General features: G+C 40.2%; 3 protein-coding genes across 4 annotated transcripts; 1 reads left to right on the top strand and 2 right to left on the bottom strand.

Annotated features, from left to right (window-relative positions):
* Positions 1 to 679: 679 nt before the first annotated feature.
* LOC311099204 (zinc finger MYM-type protein 1-like) lies at positions 680 to 7,114 on the top strand. The gene is made up of 4 exons (XM_084139884.1): positions 680 to 1,267; positions 2,745 to 2,806; positions 5,779 to 5,887; positions 6,080 to 7,114. The coding sequence occupies exons 2-4, from the start codon at positions 2,802 to 2,804 to the stop codon at positions 6,605 to 6,607; spliced, it is 642 nt and encodes a 213-aa protein (XP_083996010.1). The 5' UTR covers positions 680 to 1,267; positions 2,745 to 2,801; the 3' UTR covers positions 6,608 to 7,114.
* A 1,580-nt stretch (positions 7,115 to 8,694) lies between these two features.
* Positions 8,695 to 15,336, bottom strand: aire (autoimmune regulator; the record flags this gene model as incomplete). The annotated part of the gene is made up of 13 exons (XM_084187994.1): positions 8,695 to 8,775; positions 8,971 to 9,057; positions 9,225 to 9,303; positions 9,560 to 9,681; positions 12,146 to 12,268; positions 12,603 to 12,678; positions 12,826 to 12,947; positions 13,215 to 13,345; positions 13,737 to 13,850; positions 13,989 to 14,057; positions 14,214 to 14,336; positions 14,568 to 14,742; positions 15,190 to 15,336. The coding sequence occupies 13 exons, from the start codon at positions 15,334 to 15,336 to the stop codon at positions 8,695 to 8,697; spliced, it is 1,449 nt and encodes a 482-aa protein (XP_084044120.1).
* Positions 15,337 to 18,402: 3,066 nt separating this feature from the next.
* LOC311098725 (ras-related protein Rab-6B-like) lies at positions 18,403 to 24,998 on the bottom strand. 2 transcript variants are annotated; one of them, XM_084139263.1, is made up of 8 exons: positions 24,799 to 24,998; positions 22,400 to 22,458; positions 22,017 to 22,070; positions 21,621 to 21,726; positions 21,359 to 21,470; positions 20,657 to 20,750; positions 19,959 to 20,025; positions 18,403 to 19,314 (listed from the first exon to the last, which is right to left on the bottom strand). In XM_084139263.1, the coding sequence occupies exons 1-8, from the start codon at positions 24,866 to 24,868 to the stop codon at positions 19,250 to 19,252; spliced, it is 627 nt and encodes a 208-aa protein (XP_083995389.1). In that variant the 5' UTR covers positions 24,869 to 24,998; the 3' UTR covers positions 18,403 to 19,249. The 2 variants fall into 2 exon arrangements, with proteins under 2 accessions (XP_083995389.1, XP_083995388.1); XM_084139262.1 differs by having other exon boundaries at positions 18,427 to 19,314; positions 22,005 to 22,070; positions 24,799 to 24,939.
* Between the last annotated feature and the right edge of the window lie 62 nt (positions 24,999 to 25,060).

Genomic DNA, 25,060 nt, shown 5'->3' with positions numbered 1-25,060 from the left:
CAGAACACTGCTGCCCGCCTGGTGTTCAACCTTCCCAAATTCTCCCTTTTTACCCCGCTCCTCCTCACACTCCACTGGCTTCCAGGCGAAGCTCACTTCCACTACAAGACCATGGTACTTGCCAACAGAGCAGCAAGAGGAACTGCCCCTCCCTACCTTCAGGCTATGCTCAAACCCTACACCCCAACCCGAGTACTCCGTTCTGCCATCTCTGGTTAGTATGAAAAAAGTATGAAAATGTATGCACTCACTGCTGTAAGTTGCTCTGGATAAGAGTGTCTGCTAAATGACTAAAATGTAAAATGTAAATGGTCTCTTGGCCATCCCACCTCTATGGGAGGGCAGCTCCCGCTCAACCTAGTCAAAGCTCTTCTCTGTACTGGCACCCCAATGGTGGAATCAACTTCCCCCTGAAGCTAGGACAGCTGAGTCCCTGCCCATCTTCCGAAAACATCTGAAACCCTACCTCTTCAAAGAGTATCTTAAATAATCCCACAGTACCACCCCCCACCCCCCACCCCCCACCAAAATATAATTATATATATTTTTTTAATTAACACTCGCACTTGACTTTTTTCCCCCTCACTAGCGCTGAAACAAAACATCTTAACTATTAGACCAAAATAGTATTCCGTCCTTGTCTGAGGGTGGTTTTAAAGGGTAGGAAGCATGAGCTTTTACTCACCAATGTAACAACACATTGTGGTCAAAGACTTAGTAGCTTAGTTGTTGTCATGATCTGGTTACCTATAAGTACAAAAATAATTATGTTCTTGGGTTATTACATATTTATTAACTTATTTCCGGTTATCTTCTAAACTACCTACAATACACTATTTCTCAACATCATAGGATCTACTCTATGCTACCGAGTTCGTATGCTAGCTCGGTAGCTAGCTCAAGCTGGCTAACGATAGCCACACCTCATGCTCTTCACAGACTTTGTGGCTGTGTTATCTAGTGGGAACTTGTTAGCACTGCAGGCTCTGGTGACTTTTTGCCGTGGGCTCAAAACAAAGAGAAATCATACCTGCTTGCTCTAATTGTGTAACATTAGTACCTCGTCAGTTCTCCTTTTTGTTTTGTAAACTTTTCGGCATGTTCTCTGTGAAATAGGTTACGGGAGTTTTGTAACTTTTCCCACCTTGGCTTAGTGCTAGCGTGCTAGCTGACTGACATCTGGAATCAATCTATTTTGGATTTTTCGCGCTATAGCTATTGAATTTTCCCTGACTCTTACCATCAGATGGGCCCCAGCCATCAATCTGTAAGTGTCTGCTCTTTTGATCTGCGGTTATGTTTTAGTTGTGTTGTCTTAGTTGTGTTCTAACTAGTCTCCGGTAGTTGGGCTTTAGCTTGCCGACCATAACCGTGCTGGTTGGCTAGGCTGGCTAGGCTAATAGTTAACATTAGCTTGCTGGCTAAGATAACTGCATATAGTTAACATTCTTTGATATTTGGTTAGATGGCATTATGTATTTCCAAAACTTTGGTTTACTTTAATGTAGCTGTAAGCTGGTGGTAGATAGCAACTGAATGACTCACTCAATTCGTATAGTATTTGCTTGTAAGTGAAAATTAAATTAATTAAAACCAGTAGTCATTAGTGCAAATTATTTGAAGTTATACATTTGAAGTTATTTCTGCTGGAGTTTACATTACAGGGAATAGGCTGGCTTGCCAGGTCCTCCATATTAAGTCACACCCCCTGGAAAAATATTTTCTGACATTACCTCGGCATTCTTCAGAATTCTGATCGGTTATATGTAATAACTCCAAAAATAGAAAAGTGAGGTCTAACATTGCATTGGGACTTTTGATGCGTATAAAAATGTATACTAATGCAAATCCATCTGTTACATGTGGTTACGTTTATGCTACCTACCCTTTAAGATGCAGGCAGTGCTACCTCATCCCTAGAGCATTTTAACTCACCTCCGCTACACTCATCCTAGAAATGTTTACTTTCTTCTACAATTTGGCCTACATGACTGCTGTGTTTCCCTCTGTAATATTATACTGTAATCTACTGTGTGTTACTGTTAAACCTTTTGACTTTCAGTAGATCCAGGGCAAGGAGTACAGGCAAGAAATATATGACTTTCAAAAAATAATTAAGTATAATCTACTTTTTTGTAGATTAAAGGTTTGTAAAATAGTGGTACAGTCTGCAGCCTTTTAGTAAAATGGCTGCCATGGCCCCCATGGGCCAAATCTGTGGTGGCTTCATATCTAAATATTTTCAGGGTACCTAAATCTACCTCTGTGCCAAATTTGGTGTGTTCATCTCAGAATAGGCCTTCTGAACTGTAAATTGTATTACTATCAGTGGCATTTCATAAGATGACTTCCAAGGCCTATAAGATGACTTTTCCTATTTTGTTGTAATGCAACAAAATAGGAAAAACGCCAAGGGGGATGAATACTTTTGCAAGGCACTGTAATATCTTCTTTTTTTTGTTAAGTTTAGTCACAACATTTCTCAATTGATAGTATGTAAACCAGTCAGCTGAGCAGCCTGACTTGTTTGTCACCTTTTTCGCACCATACAATTTTTCAATGTATCGTAGCTCCAGGGGGCTCTAACAGTTCTCACAGTTAGTGTCTTTACAGGTGCATGTTTGTTAACAATTGGCAAGAATAATATTACAAATATTGCATCTAGATTCTCCTCCTTATTATAGAAAATAAATGTCACTGTTAGCATCAGAGACCTTATCTAACATCACATATATATTCTCCAGATACTGACAGTTTGCACTTGGTGGCCTATAGCAGCACCCTAAAAGAAGAGGCTTTAGATGAGGTAGGTGAACCTGCAACTACAGCACTTCTACTTCATTTGTCATGAAATTTTCTCTGAGCTTTACAGGAATATGGCTTTGAATATATATATATATATATATATATATATATATATATATATATATATATATATATAGCAACACCTCCCCTGTAGACATTCCTGTATTTTCTATAGATGTTATATCCTTGTATTCCTACTGCTGTATCATCAAAGGTGCTGTCTAAGTGCGTCTCAGAAATGGCTAATATATTAATATTATCTAAGATTAGCAAATTACTATTAAAAAACAGTGAAACACATGACAGAGACGGTTGCAGAGCTTAACAGAGCCAGGGTACATCCAGGTCTGATCTTGTGCAAATACCAGATACATTAAACCCATCTGGTTCACAATGTTCACATCTCATCAGTGGCGGCTGGCCGATAGAGGGCGCTAGGGCGCCGCCCCCTTAAATAAAATTATTTAAAAAAATAAAATAAAAAATAAATAAAAATAATAATAATAATAATAAAAACATCAGTATGTCAATATTTGTGTGTTTGAAATATGGAATGCACACAGTAATATGTGTAAGATATGATAGAAAATCATATTCGCAACCTTTCCTCTGCCTGTCAAACGCCTCGTCAGCTCTGGGCGATACAGAAAGTGCCCCGAGGAGGCGGGTCTACGTAGCAGTTAAGCCAATTGCTAATTTAAGATATGAATGTATGACATAAAATGTAGACAATCAGCGATCTTAAATCGAATCCAAGGAGGGCGATTATTTTATCGCCCCAAGCTCGCCCCTGATAAAATAAGGACCGGGCTCCAGTGGCGCCATTTTTACTAGACGACAATGGCTAGCGCAAACGTTACTCCTCCAAGACCCAACCCTAACTCGGTGAAATCTCTCCTCCAAGATCCGTTTGAGAGGAGAACTTTGTCAGAGAAAGTTCGGGTGAAAGAGCTGGGCCCAGATCAACCTGACCTCTCAATCAGACAGCAGGCTAGCGAGAAAGGGAAGCAGTATATGCGCGGCTTCTCCCGTAGCTGGTACACCAGGAAGGCTTGGCTAGCTGGGTGCACTGATGCTAATGCTTTATTTTGCTTTCCGTGCTTGCTTTTTAAAACGACGGGGTCAGATTCAGCATGGACAGGTACCGGAGTGAGGGATATGAAGCACCTGTCAGAGAAGGTAAAGAAACATGAGAACACCAGGGCACACATGGACAACTCTGTAAAGCTAGCTGTATTAGGAAGGGTGAACATTGCTACGCAGCTGGATGACGGCCACAGGATTGCGGTGAGGAAACACAATGAGGAGGTGGATAAAAACAGGCACATTCTATCCAAAATTATCGATTGTGTGAAGTTCTGTGGGGCTTTTGAGTTGGCCTTGCGTGGGCACGAGGAGACTGACTCCTCGGACAACCCCGGCATTTTCCGGGGCTTAGTGGATTTTGTTGCCTCCCTCGACAGTGTGCTGGAGGAGCACCTGAAGACAGCTACCGTTTTTAAGGGCACGTCAAAGACGATACAGAACGAGCTGTTGGACTGTATGCTGTCAGTGCTTAAGGATTACATCCTGGAGGAAGTAAAGAGTGCTGATTTTATCGCCATTCAAGCTGACGAGACGACTGACGTTTCCACCCACTGCCAGTTGGTGCTTGTGATACGCTACATCGATGCTAAAAGTAACGTCCAAGAGCGTTTTTTCGAGTTCATTTTGATCGAGAACGCAACCGCCGACACCATCGCTACAGCGCTGCTGGAGAGGCTCAGCACCATACTCTCACATGGACAAAAGGCCAAACTTATTGCCCAGGCTTACGACGGAGCAAGTGTGATGAGGGGAGCCACCGGCGGAGTGCAGCGTAAAATAGTGGATGTGTACGAAAATGCGCACTACGTCCACTGCTATGCACATCAGCTGAACCTCATCATGCAGCAGGCTACTTCACGCATCCCCAGGATCGGCACTTTCTTTTCCGACCTTGCAGGATTTTCTGCTTTCTTCTCCAGGTCTCCCAAGCGAACCACCGTGCTTGACGAAGTGGTTGCGCATAGACTCCCCAGAGCCTCTACAACACGGTGGAACTTCCACAGTCGCGCTGTAAACACTGTGTACGAGTACAGGGATGACCTCCTAACGTGTTTCCAGACCATCAGAGACTCTGGGAACTTTGATGCCCCGACTGTCAGAGAGGCGGGGGGCTTTGTGAGGATGCTCGAAGACGAGGCTTTCTGTTTTTTCCTGGCACTGTTCCACAAGATCATGCCAAATGTGGACATGCTTTTCAGCCAGCTGCAGAAGAGGAACATCGACCCTGTCTTCATTAAAGCACTTGTCCAGAGGTTCACAGACAGCATGCTAACAATCAGTTAAATAACTATATTTACTATTGGCTGATAAAGATGTTGTTAGAAAGATGAATAGTTCACTTACAACAGTTTAAAAGCCTAAATGTGTCTGGTCATCAAAGTGAGTGATTATCATAGAGCCGTCACAATTATATTTGTTTTAGTATTTTAAAAGGAAAGAGAAGACACAATCAGACGTTGATAATAATGCAGGAAAGTACTACACAGTTTGTAATAATTATTCAGGTGTCCACCAGGTCAATTTCTAGAAGAGGCCTAGTTGTTATTGAAGATTAACTTTATTGCTAAGTGCACAGCAGAACAAAATGATGTTGCATCCCTCTCACAAATGTAATAGAAAAAGGCTTTAAAACGTAATAACATCAGTTAATTATGTACATCACAGGTTAAAAGCAGTTACTAGACATAGTTTGTGTGTATATACACACTATCTGTCTGTCTGTCTGTCTGTCTGTCTGTCTATATATATATATATATATATATATATATATATATATATATATATATATATATATAAAAGTCACTGGTTGTGTGTTGAGGGGGAATTACAGTGAGTTAAGAAGTCTGATTGCAAGTTATCAAATTAAACTTTATTTTTTGGACCCAGGGCCTCAATTCCCTCCTTGTGTGGGGACAGCGCATCTGACGAGCAGCAACAGCCCATCAAGCGACGGAGGATGCTGGGACCAGGAGAACAACAGAGGTTGGCTATAGAGGTAAGTTGTGATGTAATTGTCAGTGTTTCCCCCTATAACTTTTTTCAGGCCTGGTAGTATGTAGCCAAAACCCTGAACAATCAGCACCTTGGTAATCATATACTTGAGTTGGACATAGGCATGTGTCAGTCAGGATCACTTGCATCAAAATAGCTTAATTGCAAATTAAAGCTGATGATGTATCTTTTACAGGTATGTGATACCATCCTGAGTCATGCCAAAGAGAGGTTCTCCTTCACCCAGCACCTCATCAGCGCAACACTATTGCACGGAGAGTTGTTCCCACAACACAGTGTGAAGTTCCCCGATACAGCGCTTGAAACAACCGTGGAGGCGTACCCCATGTTGAACAAGGCCAAGCTCAAAACCGAACTGTCCCTCATCTATGAGAACAGTGAGTTCAAGGCTTGTAGTGGTGCAGTGCCCCTGTACCAGTTCTTCATGGAGAACAACCTTCAGAGCACTTTCACAGAGACTGCCAGCCTCCTCAAGATCCTCATCACCACACCCATGACAACTGCTGAGTCAGAAAGGTGCTTCTCTACACTGAAAAGGATCAAGACCTTCCTGAGAAACAGCATGACACAGGATCGCCTGAACGCTCTGGCCATGCTCTCCATGGAGAAGAAACTTGTCAGGGACATTCCTGACTTTAATCAAAGGGTCATTGAGAGGTTTGCCACTCAGAAGGACAGACGGGCAAAATTCCTGTACAAATAAGATGACAGACACACACACACAGAGCAGCTCTGGCCGCATGTTTCTTTGTATATAGTTGACCTTAGCATAAAAAATCCAGTTATATATGGTACTCTAGAAAGTCTTAATAGTGTCTTTGCTAATATTACTGTATATATGTTGTTTTGTATCAATTAATTGTTGCAGTTCTGGAGCACATTAACAATTAGTCACATTTAGTATGATCATAAAATACTGTATGCTATTCTTCCAGTCAAAGGTTTGAGTTCATCCACTTGATATCCATTTCTATATTATACATCCTTTTATACAGTGTAAGATTTCCTATAAACTTTATAATAATTTCATGTTATTGTCCACTTTCCACTCTGTTCTGACAGCATGCCTGTTGCGTTGCCTGTTTACTACCAATGGTGAAAAGTTCACTTTAAATGCAAATGAAAGGCTTGAGTTTGTGTAATATGTTTTTGTGTAAGAATGCCTCAACTTTTTAATATTGGCATTAAATAATTACTGAATGTTTCACTGAGCACTGCTGTCCTGCAGTTTGTGTTAAAATATATCGCGATGGTTACAGGAAAAAAAAAGTATGGCACAGCCCCACCGAGAATATTTTTCACCAGCCGCCACTGCATCTCATGTTTGTTTTGGAAATAAGAAGAATGGCAATGTCCCCCTGCTCTGTGCCTTGGCAAGTTCCCCCCGTTCTCTCTCTCTCCTTCAGAGTCACTCTTTTGATGGGCCTCCTAAAAAGACATTGAGTTCTTTTGTAAACAAGCCTGATGATACTGTTTATTGAGAATTATCACAAATGTTTCATTTCAATGAAGAATGACATATTTTACATGATGTTGGGCCTTTCATAGATTGCCATATGAGTGCCACCTAGAGTGTCTCACTAACCAGGTTTTCATCCAAACTTTATTGGCTAGAGAGCACGTGCCATGACCAGAGTGGGCACATTTGCTATATAACACAACGTTTTTACAGACAAAACCGTCAGTAGAGTTGAAAATGCGATGGATCCCCATTTAACTTTTATTAATGGGAATTTAACCGCAAAAGTTATTTTTCTGTGCACTACGTCATCACGCACAGCCTTTTATCCGCAATAAGTCAGTTTAATGGAAACACCCCTCTGGTGGGAAAATGCACCTATTGTTTTTATAGATGGATTCCTACAAACTGTTTTCTAGTCCAACCTGGACTCGGGGGTAGACGTAACATAGTACATGTAAATCCGGGACACTCCAATTAGCATGATATGTTATGTTTCGTATGGTATGTATTAATTTATGGATGTCCATCATCCATTTCGTATGATATGTTAGGAATTATAATTTCTATGATATGTTACGGGAATTGCAATTCATACAATATGTTAGGAATTTGATAAATCTATGATATGTTACGAATTCCAAAGTTAGCTAGGTGGCTAACGTTAGCTAAGCTAGGGGTTAGGGGTTAAGGTTAGGGTTAAGGTTAGGTTTAGAGTAGTAAGTAGTTGCAAAGTTGCTAAAATGTTAAAGTTGTCCGTGATGAGCTTCGAACACGCAACCTTTGGGTTGCTAGACGTCTTATACGTCTATCCATCCACCCCGACCAACCACCCTACTTTCATTTTAGCCTTAAGTAACCATACCAAACGTAACATATCATACTAATTTGAGTGTCCCGGATTTACTATGTTACATCTAGTCTATGAGACCAGGCTGTCTAGTCAGGCATGAAGACCAGCATGAAGCGAGCTGCCGCTAGGAGTCTCCAAGTACAGAGTGTTTATTTCATGTGCCATCGAGAATTAACGCCCATTGCACCGCATCCATCGTGGAGTTATGCTAAACTCCTGAAAATGTACAAAAACAACATTCCTGAGCTAAGTGAAGGTCTTCAAGAAATTCTAGATCTGAGGCATTCTCAATGTCTGTAGCTATATAAATGAAACCATCTGTTATATTGGACTGTGGATCCTTCCTTTAAGAATGGGAGAGATACAGAGAAACAGAGAGACAGAGAGATAAAAAGAAAGAGGGAGTGTGTTTGTGTGAGATCATAACATGTGTTTTGAGCTTGTTATGTGTATGTGTGTGTGTGTGTGTGTGTGTGCGTCATTGAAAGTAGCCCTGAGTGTCCGAGAGAGGCCTGGAGATGTTATGGAAAGCCCACTGCAGGATCCCATCTATGGAGCCCTGCTGAAAGAGGACAAACACAGAATATCATTAAATAATAGTTACCTGCCACAGACATGTCTATTGTCTATTACTGAGAGATAGTATCTTTCTCTATATGAAATAGCTTAGAGATGTAATGACATGTTATTCACATCTTATATCACGTTTAACTAGATCTTGATTCACATGAAATTCTGGTGAAGTCCTATTCACCTCTCCCATGATGGAGTCTAGTTCATCCTTGTGTAGGATGGGCTCTGAGAGAGAGGAGTACTCCTGAGTGTGTGGAGTTGGACCAACCTGGGTGTACAGTGGTGGAGAGAGAAAATAAGACTGTATAATGACCACACAGACAGACAGACAGACACACACAGACACACAGACACACACACACACACACACACACACACACACACACACACACACACACACACACAGACACACAGACACACAGACACACACTGTACCTGTAAGCCCTTGGATTCCGCTTCTCTGTCTGTTGAGATGCCCCAAGGCCTACTGCAGGAGGAGCAGATGGACCTCCCACTGTCAAAGACAAAGACAGAGGAATGCTGACTAATATACTGTTGAACGTTCCATTACTAGCCATTAGTACCCATTAGCTTCACACAAATTATCCACAAACTTTCAGTAAAGTACATTGCTACATTTAGAAAATAGATGTGCAGCTTATAACATCAATTGAATTGGTGAATACACTATCAGAAACAGAAGATATGACTTGATGGTTAAAACAATAATACTCAGAGGTGGGATAAGATGGATTTAGAGGTGGTCTTACTTTGGGAAGTGGCAGTAGGTGTGATACTTCTGTAGGCACTGGAGACAGAGGGTCAGGTCTCCTCCACTGAGGAGGCAAACCCCACACATCTCCCTGACCTCCACCACCTCGCCACCTGCACACTGGTACACACAAATGCATGCACACACACACTGTTTGCATACTGCAGCACTTTATAATAACACCTTGTAATAAAGCATGTATAATGGATTAGTAAATAGTTTATTCATCATCTATTAATCATTACTCCCACATTTGTAATTGTTAGTAAGCCAGTTATTCACTAAAGCAATTGTACACGAGAATGCATGCTTTTTACACAGCCGTGCTAAAAAAGTAGTTTTGCACAACCTCGAGTGTACAATTGCTTTTCTAATACAGGTTACCAATTAAATAAAAAACATTATTTTTAGAAATATATTCATAGGCTACTATTTCATCCCTCAGTGAAAATATAGGCCTAGTCCCAACACATCTAGCCAGGCCGTCTGGCCGTTCATTCTATCGGTTAGGTTGCCAGAGACACGACCCAGTCGTGAAGTCTTTTTGTTCTATATCTATATCAGTCGTTCATTGGCTGGCAACGCTCTAATCCCTTGCTAGCCAACTACGGCTACCACAGTCAGGTTAGACAGTGCAGCTAAAATAACAGCAAAGTAGCTGCATTTGCGTTTGTTTAAGTTATGTACCATAACAATGAGCTAATGATGCGTGATTTCGCCTGGCATAGAATAATGCAATCAGTTCAAACTGAAGCTGGTAAGATAGCAAACCAGTCATGAAGTCTTTTTGTTCTATATCTATGGACGCAACCCAGTCGTTCGTTCTAAATGTTCTGTTGCCACGCTGGCTGGCAACGCTCTTATCCCTTGCTTGCTAGCTAGCTAACTATGGCTAACACAGCAAAGTAGCTGCATTTCATTTCGTTTGACCTGTTCTTCTATTGACATTTCTTTGTATATATCCATCAAAATTATGCTGATTCATGATTTCGACTGGCTGAGAAAAGATGTCCGTCTCGTCCTGACACATGAATTCTTAATAGGACAGTGGAGATCGATTTCAGTATTGAAACAATGTTGCAAATGTCGAGAGACATACAGCAACGTTTGTACAAACACCCCCATTGTTGCAAACCAAATGTTAGGCTAGAAGCAATGGGAAATAATGTCTAGATGCTTTTTACAGTGGCGATCAAGTTAATGATTTGGCTGGCAGGGCTGATGGGACAGTGGATGCGCAGGGATTTCTCAGATGGAACAGAAAACAAGATGCACATTTTTGCGTCATGGGCTTACCCGTACTAAACAGGTTTCTTTGTATGGCTTAGAACACGTCTCAACCAATCATAATGCTTGTTTTGACCAACCGGTTGTAGAAATATTTATAAACAACTTTTAAAATATGTGATAATGAGTCATAAGATCATGCATAAGATGTTTAATATAGGTCCTTATAAACCATATACTAATCATTAGTAAAGTATTTTTGCAGGGCCTCATCTAAAGTGAGAGCGATTTATACTTTTGATTGACCAGTGTAATTTCTTACAAAAAGATGGACATGCCATTGGTAGACATTCCAGCAGTACCTGACGCTCTTTAAGGTCTCAAAATATCCCAGAACATATCAATGGTAAAAGAATAAGCCCACAATACAGAAGATGTTTAAGGCAATATATTAAACATTGGATTCAAGACAGTCACACTGTTGTAATAGTGTGATGTGTAACTTCAGACATATTCTATGCAGAGTAAAGTAACGTTTTTCGTCAGAAAATGCTAATATTAGCATTTATTGGCAGTGACTTTTCTACCCAAACCAAAGTGTTGATTGCAGTCACTCCTTGGAGCAGTCCATAGACTGCCATCACATTACGTTTAAAGAGTTACTACTTCTAAAGTCCTAGTAAAAGTGCCTCCAAACAAAGCAAAGTGTGAAAATAGTCTGTGGTTAAAAGACTGAAGCACTGGAAGCATTTAAAGGTTATACATGCCACATTTCTACCTGCAAGTCATACATATAACATTCTACCTCAATCACATATCATTTGGAATGAAGGAATAAAAATCCACTAGAGAAAATGGGCCGGTCTGGCCAGCTGTTGTGTGTAGGCTATCTCCCTGTGATTTGTTTGCGAGGTTGACAACATTAGCAAAACATTTGCATTACAACTCTTCCTCATGTCCTTGCAACAGTTTTGTGAATAAAATAGTTTATTTATTTATTTCAAACGTCCTGTGTTGTGTGCTTATTCTTTAACCATTGATATGTTCTAGGCTATTTTAAGGAGCATCAGGTACTGCTGGAATGTCTACCAATGGCATGTCCATCTTTTTGAGATAAATGACACTGGTCACTCAAAACACAAACATAAAGTAATGATTAATAAATGATGAATAAACTATTTACTAATCATTATAAACGCTTTATTACAAGGTGTTATTATAAATTGCTACCTTCAAAAACTGCACAGAATAATCTGAAAGAGACGTTGAAATGACTAACGATAACAAGAACAGTTTGAAGAAAAATAGAGAAAAGAGGAATAGAAAATTGGAACAACAAAAATAAAGAAAGAATCACCTGATATGCAGAGACCTGACTGCTCTTGGTTGCGGTGACGCTGGAGAGAGAGGTGGAGAAGAAGGAGAAGTCTATGGTGGAGTTACTGGAGCTGGTCTCTGTCAACTGGCTCTGAGCCAAGGGCTATGGGAGAGAAGACGACAACTGTTATACCTCAATATCATACTGCGGTAGAACCGTTATACTTCAATATCATACTGAGATAGAGCCGTTATGCATCAATATCATACTGAGGTAGAACCATTATACTGAGGAAGAACCATTATACCTCAATATCATACTGTGGTATAACTATTTTACATCAGTGTCATACTGAGTTAGAAACGTTATACCTTAATGTTATACTGACGTAGAACCATTATACCTCAATGTCATACCTTTAGGGTGGTAGTAGTAGTAATAATAGTGGAAGTAAAATGAGATGGTATTAAAGAAAATACCAACTTTTGACACTGACCTGAACAGGTAGTACTGGGTAGATTCTCTCCCTTCTCACCTTGTTGCTACGGCATGATTGACAGCGCCAAGTGCCACTAGAGAAAGGAACAGAGATGAGTCCCAAACCTTGGGTCTTATGAAAGATTTGGACTGTTTTTAGACTAATGTAAAAAATATATATATATATATATCTATATACATGCACAGAAGTCAAGTAAGGATTATGGCCACATACAGTATACCTTGGTATTGTGGTGAGGGGAGGGTCTAAGCAGGTCAGGTGGTATGCCCTGGGACAGCCATCACAACAGATGAGCTCACCTCCATCTTTACACACTGCACACTCATCATCATTACGCTGGGCCTGGATACACACACATACACACACACACACATATACACACACACTGATAGACACTCATCTTTCATATACCATCTATTTCAATTCAATGTGAAAATAAATTGAACTGTTGATGAATGTGCATTTTCCTTGTCAACTAGATGAGGCAAATACAGAAACACACTCCCTCTCAAAATGATTTGTTATTTTCCTGAGAAAATCATACAGTGATTGGTGGTCATACTGTACTGCTTGAACTGTATTGCTTGAACAGTCACTTACGTCTCTTACCCTTGTGCTGGACTCCTCCTTGTGGTGGTATTTAGTCTTCGCAGTCTTTGTCTTGTGTCCTCCAGTCAGCTCATCCAATGGCCCAGAGGTGTAATACTCACCACCCACTTTAATACACTTTTTGGCACTTCCTGTAGAAGGACAACAAAATGTAGTCCTACTCTCCACTTTTGTTCTTAATATTTAAATGCCTACAATAAAACCTGATATGGTGAGATGGTGTCTTATGGTGTCTGTGGAGGTTCTTTGGCTGACGGCTAGCTAGATAAGATTAAAATCAACTTTAGTATCCCACCAGGGGGAAATTCATTTGGTCATGTGTTTAAAAAGACAAGGTACATAATACATAAAAACATAGAATAATACACAATAAAATTAATATGGAAGTGCAATAGGCTACATATTTACAGTGAAACTGCAATACATATTTACTGTGCACTCCTATCAACTTACAATACAAGGTTTACAGTCATCAGGTTAGGGTTGTGGTCAGGATAGTGTTGTGATTCTAGCGTTACTCACCAGATCCAAACACCTGTTTGATGAGGATCTCCTCTCTGGCCCCGCAACTGACCGGCAGCTCACTGGACGACAGAGTGACTGCCCTCTGGACCGAGGTGGACACCGCCTGGACACCTGCTAAATGGTAATAGCACAGGTCAGTTATATAGTGATGATGTTGATAAATTGATGCTGATATCAAATACTTTGTTCCTTCCTCAAATCATAACAGAATCACAAACAGAGAATGGAATATAAAACAGATTTGATTACCCTTTCCAGCAGGTATCTGAGAGACCACTGCAGCGCCTTCACTCTTCCTCACTGACTTCACTTTGCCACCTAGAACAATGACACCAAAACATGTATAATGAGCTTGGTTTAGAAAAACTTGAGTTTTGAGTATGTTGTAGTACAACTAGTTGGCATCTAGGCTACGGATTGCATTATAATGGGTATCTGGTACAATAACTTGTCTCACACCTGAACTGTTGTTACTTTTGCTGTGGTGCTGAGAATGGTGAGGGTGGTGTCTCTCTCCCAGGCTCCTCTTCCTGCTGTGGGACTCTCGAGACCCTCGTGGGGACCTCTTCCCCTGCTTGGAGCCCACCTTCTCCCTACCTGACAAAATGGAACACAACCCATAGAATAAATTAGAATTATATTAAAGCAACGCTCCTATGTCACTTCAACTCAACTCCCTCAACCTTTCAATCAAATGTTTTGCTCAACCCAAAGTACCCCCTCATGTGCAATTGATCACTATCCCAAATACCCCCTGTGGATAAACCAAGGACCCTCAGGGGTTCTAGTACCACAGGTTGAGAAACTGCTTAAAATGGGGTTACCAACCTGGTTGAATGCTGGTCAGGAGGGCCTGCAGTCTGGGGTAGCTGTCCTGGTTGTAGTCCTTGGCCAGGTTGGTCCAGAAGGCCTGGATGGTGGTCCTACTCTGCTCCAGGAGCCAGGAAAGCAGGGAGTACATGGCCTTGTGGATCCCCTCTCTGCCCTCCCTATCCAGGGTATCCTATGGGTGGTCATAGCAAACTTTTATAATAATAGTACATTTTAGCAGACACTTTTATCCAAAGCGACATACAGTCATGCGTGCATACATTCTTACTTAGGGATGGTGCCGGGAATTGAATCCACTATCCTGATGTTGCAAGCACCGTGCTCTACCAACTGTCATTCAATGTGCCATGTAGAAAATGGTACCGAGTGAAACATACACAGATTTTTTTGTTTATAGAATACGATTTAGACGATCTACAAGGTATTCTCAGCACCCAGAACCAAATCAGTTAAGGCTGTCACGCGAGACCATCTACAAGGCAATGTACTGAAGAGAAAATATTACAATTGTACATGACCTCCTTCCAGGCTAACATCATGAAATGCTCAAACTTTCTCCAAAAGAGCTCTCATATCAATATGAAATATACCATTATTAAATATACTTCCCATAGCTCACCTTCAGAATTTGGTCACTGATGATGTTGCGGTCCACCAACCCATAGAGCAGTGGGAAGGGATCATAAATCGCCATGGAGATGTCTGTGCGGAATTCCTTGAGCTGGGAACGGGGGTCAGGATCCTCAAAAGCCTCGACTCTGGACATGGCTCACAGTTAATATGTGTGGTGTTCATTCATACAGTATGTGCAAGTGGTCTAATGTTGTCTGGCTTTTATGTGTGGTGTGTTGCTGTTAAGTCGCACTTGGGAAGTGTAACAGGAGGATCTGAAATTATTGAAGTGACCTTTGGTTTGTGACCTCAGTGTTGGAGGTGTGGCTAGACCAGGTGAGGGTCACTTGATGGGTATGTCCTCCATGGTTGGTCAAAAGTATTTCTGGTTTCTTTTTTCCAGATGAACACACACACACACACACACACACACACACACACACACACACACACACACACACACACACACACACACACACACACACACACACACACACACACACACACAACACATTGGAATGATTATTTTGAAAGTCCATACTTAAGCCACTAAGGTTTGCTCTGCCACTCACCTCTCCAGGGTCCACATGCCCATTACTACTCTAACTGCCTTGCCTGTGTCCACCTGTCTCTCAGGGGGGGTAACTAAAGACCACCACTAACTCCTGCAGGGGAATACCTGATTCTAGTCTCACTAGAAAAGCCCAAACCCATGGGGACTGAGAGCCCAGGTGAGTGACAGTCTACACGTCACCGTGATACTAATCTATTTGAAGGTACTTTCCACTTCAACTTCCCCCAAAATGTATAATTGTTTGTCTGTTATGATCTCGGCCAAAAGTATGAATCCTTAATGTGTGATCATGTTGATACTGTCACCAGATGGTTAACACTTTACATGTAATTACATCATTCATGGTTTATATAATCATTTCTAAATGTGTTATAAACCATTAACAAACAGTTACTATTCCCCACAATTTTGGGGGGGAAAGTTGAAGCTTATTTACTGGATTTCTATGCAATTTAAAAACTATATTTGGAGAACAGCAAAAACAAACAAAAATGACCCCAGCTATTATCACATTGGCTGCTGTAGCTTCATTCACCTCAGTTGATCTACAAACACATAGCCCATTAGCTATGCAATTAGCTGCTACACATTAACTCACATTAACTCAAAACTATAATTTAATACGTGCCCTGAGTGCCCGGTCAGTAATGGTTACTACAAGTTTAGATAGCTGGCTAGAACTAGACTAATTAACCAATCCCAAATTGCTTTACAGACATGGGCTAATTGAGTGACTGTCAATGAGTGACATATAGAGGGAAACCAATTTTTGAAATTGCATCTTGTGTATTCTACTACTGTATTTTTTTTTTCTTTATGCAACAAAAAGAATGCAGAGTCTTATGTAGCTACGGCCATGAGATCAGATACTCTTGTGATGAGAACCACCAGAAGTACCTCTGCAAAGGCAGAAACGCGATGTGTATTCTTTGGGCAAACAAAGTTATTGAGACTGAGGATGGAAAAAACTGGACCTCTAAAGGGAGATAATCCCTGGTGTGGAGCAAAACAATTTGGACTGTATAACTACATTGAAGTCAACCTTGAAGTCTCTAAAGGTACTGTAAACCTTTGTTTCTCATCCTCAAATACATTATACATTCCTAATCAGGCCTCTGCTCTTGGCCCGAAACCTAACTTGAGATCCCTTCCCGTTACTCATTTTTCATTGACTCAATGCATGATTTACGTGATTGTCGACGTCCTGTATCTCAAATTTGGATTCCACCCTAAATGACAACACAGAGGTGTTCTCTTGTCTTTTCCCACTAGCACTGACTTTGCTGATAAATACTTTGTTGAGGGAAAATGTAATTGATACGAGTGTGATGTGTTGTTGTCTCACCTAGCTATCTTAAGATGAATGCACTAATTGTAAGTCGCTCTGGATAAGAGCGTCTGCTAAATGACTAAAATATCAAATGTCATTCAAGATATTCCCTATTCACACTATTCTGCGAACAGTGCTGTGTTGGCCCAGTGATTTTATTTTCACATTGTCCTTTAAAGCAAGGTTAAAGCAACTGTGGTGGTGGTGTAGCCAGGCCAGTGCAGTACTGCTCAGGTTGACTCAGTAGAGTGAAAAGTAGGGTTGGGGCCAATTCTGAATTGAGTTGCGAATTGCTCTTTAATTCCAATTAATTCTTGAATTTGAATTGAATTTGAATTTTCCACACCTTACAGGTCTGAATTTTCTATAATTACTGTAGTCTGGAAATATTCTAAGATCCTTTTGTAGGTTTATAATAATTCATAATTCACTTACGACTTATTAAATATGAAAGAAAATACATTTCCCAGAATGCATCAAACACTACAGAATGGAAGCGCTCAACCTATTCTCATGACAAAAGTACCAAAAAATACTGTTTGACATGTTTGAGTTGTAATCAAGCCAATATTTGAAATGGTATTTGTATTAATAGGTGGCAGATGCTTTTGGTGACAGACTCGTCAGAGGAATGAGACTTCCATGCTCCATGTCTCAGTTTAATTGCTTTGAATGAAATTCTACTTTAATTCAAATTAAATTCCAATTATGCTTCCTGTGGATGTGTTCATGGATTGAATTCAATTCAATTCAGAAATTCCGAATTGACCCCAACCCTGGTGAAAAGGGTATTAATCTCCACCATGGTCTCCATTTTTTGGTCCACTATGTGTCCACTATTCCCAACATCATTTGATAGTTATTGTAATGTAAATGAGAGTTTTATGTTATATAATAAAACGTTATATATATTATATTCTGATATATACACTGAGTGTATAAAACATTAGGAACACCTGCTCTTTCCATTATATAGACTGACCAGGTGAATCCAGGTGAAAGCTATGATCCTTTATTGATGTCACTTGATAAATCTACTTCAATCAGTGTAGATGAAGGGGCAGAGACAGGTTAAAGAAGGATTTTTAAGCCTTGAGACAATTGAGACATGGAGTGAATGAGCAAGACAAAATATTTAAGTGCCTTTGAACGGGGTATGGTAGTAGGTTCTGAGGGCAAATGGGGGTGCAACTCAATATTAGGAAGGTGTTCCTAATATTTTGTGCACTCAGTGTATATTTCAAAGGATCACCAACGTAACGGCGAGTGAAGCAAAAGAGACACCTTTGACAGACGAGACCATTTTGCAATGGGTAAGTATGGATGGTTAGGAGAGTGAAGCCCTTTAATCTTTCATTTATTAATCATTAAACATTATTACATTATTCATACCAGTGAACAAGGACCACTTCTACCGAGGGACATTCATAACATACATATTACATTATTATATACAGTGCAGTGCAGTACAGTAGATCTTTATATGTATAACAGGGGAAAGGAGGAAGGAAGGGGGAGGAGAGGGGGCGGGCTTGTGAAATTCCATTGGCTTTTTCTTCTTCTTTTACCACAGCACAGGTGTTCTATAAAAGTTGCCCATTGAGAGTGACACATTTTCACAGCTATATTACTGTAAGTAACGGTGAATCTATGGTAAATCAACGCCTGTGGGGAATATCAAATGGGACACATTGTTGATATGAGTATGCTATTATTATGATATAAAACATTCTAAGTTAGTTGAGCCGCTCCAGGGTTGTAGGCTTGAGATCAGCGTGCATGCGTGCTGCAGATATTCAGACAGGGTAGCCATCTTGGAAATGGACTTCCCCACTTTTCCCAATTTACGTGTCATTTTTGGTGCTTTCCCTTTTATATAAAAAAATACAAAACATAACGGCGAAAAGAATTCGAGTTTCATTCCATTTTCTCCCTTTTTTCATTTTCTACAACTTTTTTTTATTATTTTTATCCTTCTCTGGCACTTACATATTGACAAAGTATACACTATTTTACAACTGAAGACTGAAATAACACTTGATTCGTCCAATCAGATATACAGTACGTGGCCCATATCCAATCAGAAAAGTCAACTGGAAGCTAACCAGTAGGAAGCAACACAACAAGCCTATGGTGTGAAGGAAGCTGTCCAACAGCTCTGCATTAACACGAGCACCCGCCCGCAGGAACAGTAGGTTCTGCTGGTTTGTCCAGCTTGATGTCAATCACTGGAAAGTGTCCAATTAAGGAAAACTTAGGGAATACATAAAACATTATCTGCATATTCCATTATAAACAACAAAACTGTGGCGCAAAAGAGTCAACAGAGAGGACTATAATGCAACATTATGGACTCTCCTATCTCTCTCTCTCTCTCTCTCTCTCTCTCTCTCTCTCTCTCTCTCTCTCTCTCTCTCTCTCTCGCACACACACACACACACACATAGTCTATCCTTCATCATGTTGAAGGATAGACTGGCGCTTGTAACGCCAGGGTAGTGGGTTCGATCCCCGGGACCACCCATACGTAAAAATGTATGCACACATGACTGTAAGTCGCTTTGGATAAAAGCGTCTGCTAAATGGAATATTATATTATTATGTTTCCCTAGGCACAGGGTGCTACCCTGCTATACCGTCACTAGGGGGCATCCTCTCCCCCTGTCCTACAGATTCCATACAAACCCATTATGTAATATTACTGGTTCACTGCACTGAAGATGGCTGCCTATGTCTGCTTATTTCTTTGTTACAGTGCCAGCAACCACAATGACTTAAATACTTTTTCTCTCCACTGAGTTTCTCTTTGCTGTTCTGAGCCTTGGTTGACAGATTGTTGAGTTACTCACTGACTCTCTGTTCTAAAGGATACTGCCTTCAGGGTTCGCATCGTCCAAACTCTCCATCCCAGGTAAGGCTGCTGCAACACGCCGAAACAGCTAGAGATAAAGCGAGGGAGGGAGAAAGAGGGAGAGATGGAGAGGAAAATACATTGAAAATATATAATAAAATTAACATTTAACTACATCCTAAAAGGAATTTCCACTACATAAATCGTACACACTAAAAACAAATGGTTCTATATAGTGCCAAATAAAGGTTATTTGGCTGGTAACCATATCAGAACCCTTTCTAGTGCTACATGCAACATTTTTTTGAAGGTTCTATAAAGAACTATGCTCATCAGGTTCTAAATGGAATCTTTATGATGCTATAAAGAACCTTTTCCTAAGGTTCTATAAAGATTAGATAAACTGGAATGACACTCTCACTCACGGTTGCACAAAAAGAGCTGTGCACAAACCACGCCCAAAAATATTCGAATGAGCCGCAGTCCATACATTTTAATTATCACAAAAATAGTAAAGAACACTATTGAAGGGCTCAAAGGGTTATTCGGGTCAGTATGGTTCCACATAGAACCATCACCTTTCCCAAAGAACCCTTGAGGAACCCTACTTTTTTAGTGTGTATGCTTGAGTGAGTCAAACTTGAAGCAAATAAAGAAGCTAAAAAAGTGAAATATCAAGTGCCTAATTAAGAAATTTGAAATTTTATAGGAAGAATCACCTGTTTGACATTGGTGCCTGTCTTGGCACTGGTTTCGATGAACATCACATTCAGTTCTTTGGCTCTCTGCTCTCCCTCTTCAATAGTGATTTGCCTGTGGGAGAATCAGACCATAGCATGCATTAAGATGTTAAAGGGAAATCCTTACTAGAAATCTTGAACAGTTTATGTGGAACCAATGGCGTTGAACAATTGATGCATTAAATCAAATCAGGTAACTTATGTTCATGCTTTCAATCCATATGTAATACATTTGAAAGGATTGAAAAAGTTAAAATAAGGCAGACAAAAGCCTCTTTGATTGGATTATCCAAATTTAAAGCATTCAAAAACAGATACAGATGTACTATCTTAATTTGATCACTCTGTTGTTGCAGAGAATTTTCCTGCACAGCAGGAAATACAAACCTGTAGTGTATTTGAGGTTTAAAAAGGCTACTAAAGTTTTTAATTTCCACTTACAAACTTTAGAAGCCACAAAAATGTCTGACTTCATTTGTCCTAACAAAAAATGTATCAACTCCTACAAAAATGTCCATTCATTATAATCCACATAATAATTCACATGTCCTGTTGCTGCAGGATTATTTTCCTGCTGTAAGAAACTGGTCAATTAAGATACAACACCTGTATACAGCATGTATTCAGTATGTAGGCCTAATATATAAATAACATGTGCACCAGATATAAACTATCACCCACCTCTTCTCCTCCAGGTCTGTCTTGTTGCCCACTAACATGATGATTACATCACTGCCCCTCTCTGTTCGAACGTCGTCAATCCACTTACAGGTCTGCTGGAACGAGTTCACGTCTTTGAAGGAAATACATAATGTACCTTTTTACTGGATGTTACTGTGTATTACAGTGTAGGCCATTACAAGGCACAGTATGTGTGTGTGTGTGTGTGTGCGTATGTGTGCATCCATCTGGTTCTGCTCGTTGTGTGAGTTTTACCACTCACTTGTAATGTCATACACAACCACAGCGACGGTAGAGTCCCGTATGTAGCTGGGGATGAGGCTCCTGAAGCGTTCCTGGCCTGCTGTATCCCACAGCTGCAGTCTCACCTAGACACACACAAGCCCACTGAGCCACAGTCCTGGCTAAGCAACACTATTCAACTACAACAACCCCTTTACAAACATGTTTATTTAAATTCATTTCACCATACTAATTTAGGAATGCCTCATCTACAGTATGTAGCAATATGTATAGTATGTATAGTTAGCATGTGTAGTATGCTAGGACAAATAGGGTGCTATTGTACTAGTTAGGGTGCTAGGGCCCTAAACAAGTTGTAAATGATGTAGTCCATGTTGATCTGTGTTTATTTCAGGTAACTGACAGAGTTTCTTACTGTTCGGTCCTCCAGGTACATGGTCTTTGATAAGAAGTCAATCCCAATGGTCGCCTGTCAAATAAAACAAGAGTAAAGTGATATTAGCAATAATAGTGCAATACAAGTCCAGTGTGTCACACTAATAGCACACAGGGTCCAGTGAGTCACAATAATAGCACACAGGGTCCAGTGAGTCACCCTCTATCTTTTGTTATTCACAAAGGAAAGGATGTACTGTGATAGATAGGAGACATATAAAGCTATTTTGTGTGAAGGCCAAGCGCACAAATCGAATGAAATCTACTGTAATTACATTTGTATTGCCCTTTGTACTTTGTACTGTACGTTTTGTCCTATAATTTGTTTGTACCAGAACATTAAATAAAGCAGCCAGGTCTTACCTGATATGTGTTGTCGAAGCTGTCGTACATGAACCGGGTGATAAGTGATGTCTTCCCCACTGGAAGAGGAACAGAACACAGGGGTGAATATTGAAACGTTTATTTCCAAAACGCGATATCCACCAATTTTACACGTGTTTTTTCATCAGAAATGAATGCTTATGGGTACCTTTTTGTGTGTAAAATATTACTGGTCTCAGATTTTTTTATTCATAGATTTTAGATGTGTATTAAAATGGGTTTTGTTGCAAAACGCTATATATACATGTTTTGCTGGAATTGAATGTTCGTATCCTGTTTATTTAACATATCAATTCAACCCATCATACATCTAGCCTCATGCTATAGTGTTTGGTTACAGTTAGGCCTCATTCCAAATGGCACCCTATTCCCTATATAGTGCACTACATTTGACCAGAGCCCAGATCTCATATTCCTGTATTGATTAAACATTTAAATATATATTTAAAAAACATATTGATGTCAAAAATGTATAATTTGTACTGTTCTTTATTAAAAGTGTAATTATTTGTCACATTTTACTGTGTAAAATCTTGCAGTGCTACTATTTTCTCTGAGAGTGAGGCGGATATATCTTGTTTTGCAACAAAATGTGATTGTTTGTTCTCTGAAATAAAACCATCTAGTGTCATTTAACAACCCAATGCCATGAAACACCAATCTCTTTCAGAAGTTCTTTAAACAAAAAAAGCTCATTTGCCAACATTGCTGAAGATTGATATACTGTATAGCATTTTGGAATGAAACTTCATATACATACATACATAAATGTATGCATGCATGCACAAGCATGCTCGCACACAAACACACACACACACACACACACACACACACACACACACACACACACACACACACACACACACACACACACACACACACACACACACACAATCACAGGTACACTGAAATACAGCCTAATTAGTTCCCATTACCCAATGCTCATCACTCACAGCCCAAAACGATGCCTACAGCAGACTATGGGCAGTGGCCAATACAGGCTTGAAATCAGCACCACGGACAGCTACATAAAAGCATACCTTATGGAAAGCCATTAGGCTGCTACATACAAATACAACAACACACATGTGCACACATAAACAAACATACACACTCACACACACACACACACACACACACACACACACACAGTGCCATGGACAGCTACATCTCAGCATCCTTTTCTATGGAAAGCCATGACAGCTACCATTACATACACACAAACAGGAACATACACTCAGTTATGGAATGGACATGACACATTCTCTCTCTCTCTCTCTCTCTCTCTCTCTCTCTCTCTCTCTCTCTCTCTCTCTCTCTCTCTCTCTCTCTCTCTCTCTCTCTCTCTCTCTCTCTCTATCTCTCTCTCTCTCTCTCTCACACACACACACACTCTCACACACATGCACACACACACACAGACACACACATAGATACACACACACACACACACACACACACACATCCATTATATTATAAATAAACCATTACAATGCCCAAATGTATAGTATTGTATACTTCAGTACCATGATCGAGCAGAGGTGGATAGCCACTCGGACTGCCTGATGTCTGACCACGTATTCTAAGAGGTTTATAGCGCTAAACCATTATTGATCTAGACTCTACGCCATATCAACCATGTAAACCGCCATTGTTCGCTAAATTATTGAATTATTGAAAAAATCATAATGTTATGACACTGACAAAACATTCGTGACCATTGTGATATTATGGTTTGGAATTGTGAGTCAAGTGACTGGAGACAGTGACTGCGAGGTTTATAAATTCTACAGACATCGCCAACCTGGGTGTGTCCCGAATTGACACATGGGAACTATTTATCTATTTATCCATATTAAACCGGGAAAAAAATCATATCTAATCATATAATCCGTTTAAATGTTTAAGTCTATAATCAACAATGGAACTGTGATAAAATGTTCTTATAATCTTGAAACAGAACGAATCTTTCTGCCGGCCACTGCACCACATCAAAACATCCAAATTCGTATATCACGTCGCTTACTGTATCTGTAATACCAATGATACTAAAATACAATAAAACATGTTTAAATAGAGAAATTGGTTGAAATAAAATATGAATATCGGTAAAACGCGGAGGATAGCCTACATTTTATTTTATGACGTTTTAGATCGAAATGGATGACTAATCAAATTTTCTACAGAAACAAAATCGTGACAGGAACCAGTGAATTGGTTGATTGAGTTAACATATGACTCAACCTCTCAACACATTTAGTGAAAATAGTGAAAACTTTCAAATAGACCAAAGAATACAGTTATGGCCTTCAAGATGCGTTATCATGTTTGGCAACTGATAACCAAGCCTCCAAGGCGTTCCAAAAGACTCAACTCACCGCTCTGTTCTCCTAAAAAGACGAGTTTAAATTTCCTCAGAGGGTTCCCCAAGTCTCCTCCGGCGGACATGTTTACAGCGATAACTCTATCGGATTCTAAAAGAGGTTTTCGGATCCAGAGGCGTTGGTTCTATCACTATCACTGTGTCGGGATCCTCCTCTGCTCATAGAACGATGGTAGTGCAGCTCAGCATCGTCCTGTCAGTTTAGGATGCGTGTGCGCCTGCGCGACCTCACCTTATTCATCCTCTCACCTTCTTGA

This window comes from Coregonus lavaretus, assembly GCF_964263955.1.
Source record: "Coregonus lavaretus genome assembly, chromosome: 23".
Classification (NCBI taxonomy): Eukaryota; Metazoa; Chordata; class Actinopteri; order Salmoniformes; family Salmonidae; genus Coregonus; species Coregonus lavaretus.
The sequence above is the reverse complement of the archived record's forward strand: the minus strand, read 5'-3'. Positions and strand labels throughout refer to the sequence as shown.

Bases quoted from the DNA above. Each gene is read 5' to 3' on its own strand.
- LOC311099204 (XM_084139884.1), top strand. The intron at 5,888-6,079 runs GTAAGTTGTGAT...TATCTTTTACAG, and splicing joins AACAGAGGTTGGCTATAGAG to GTATGTGATACCATCCTGAG.
- LOC311098725 (XM_084139262.1), bottom strand. From the start codon at position 24,868: ATGTCCGCCGGAGGAGACTTGGGGAACCCTCTGAGGAAATTTAAACTC. The intron at 22,071-22,399 runs GTAAGACCTGGC...TTTATTTGACAG, and splicing joins GCTTCGACAACACATATCAG to GCGACCATTGGGATTGACTT. The intron at 19,315-19,958 runs GTATCCTTTAGA...GACACTTTCCAG, and splicing joins CGATGCGAACCCTGAAGGCA to TGATTGACATCAAGCTGGAC.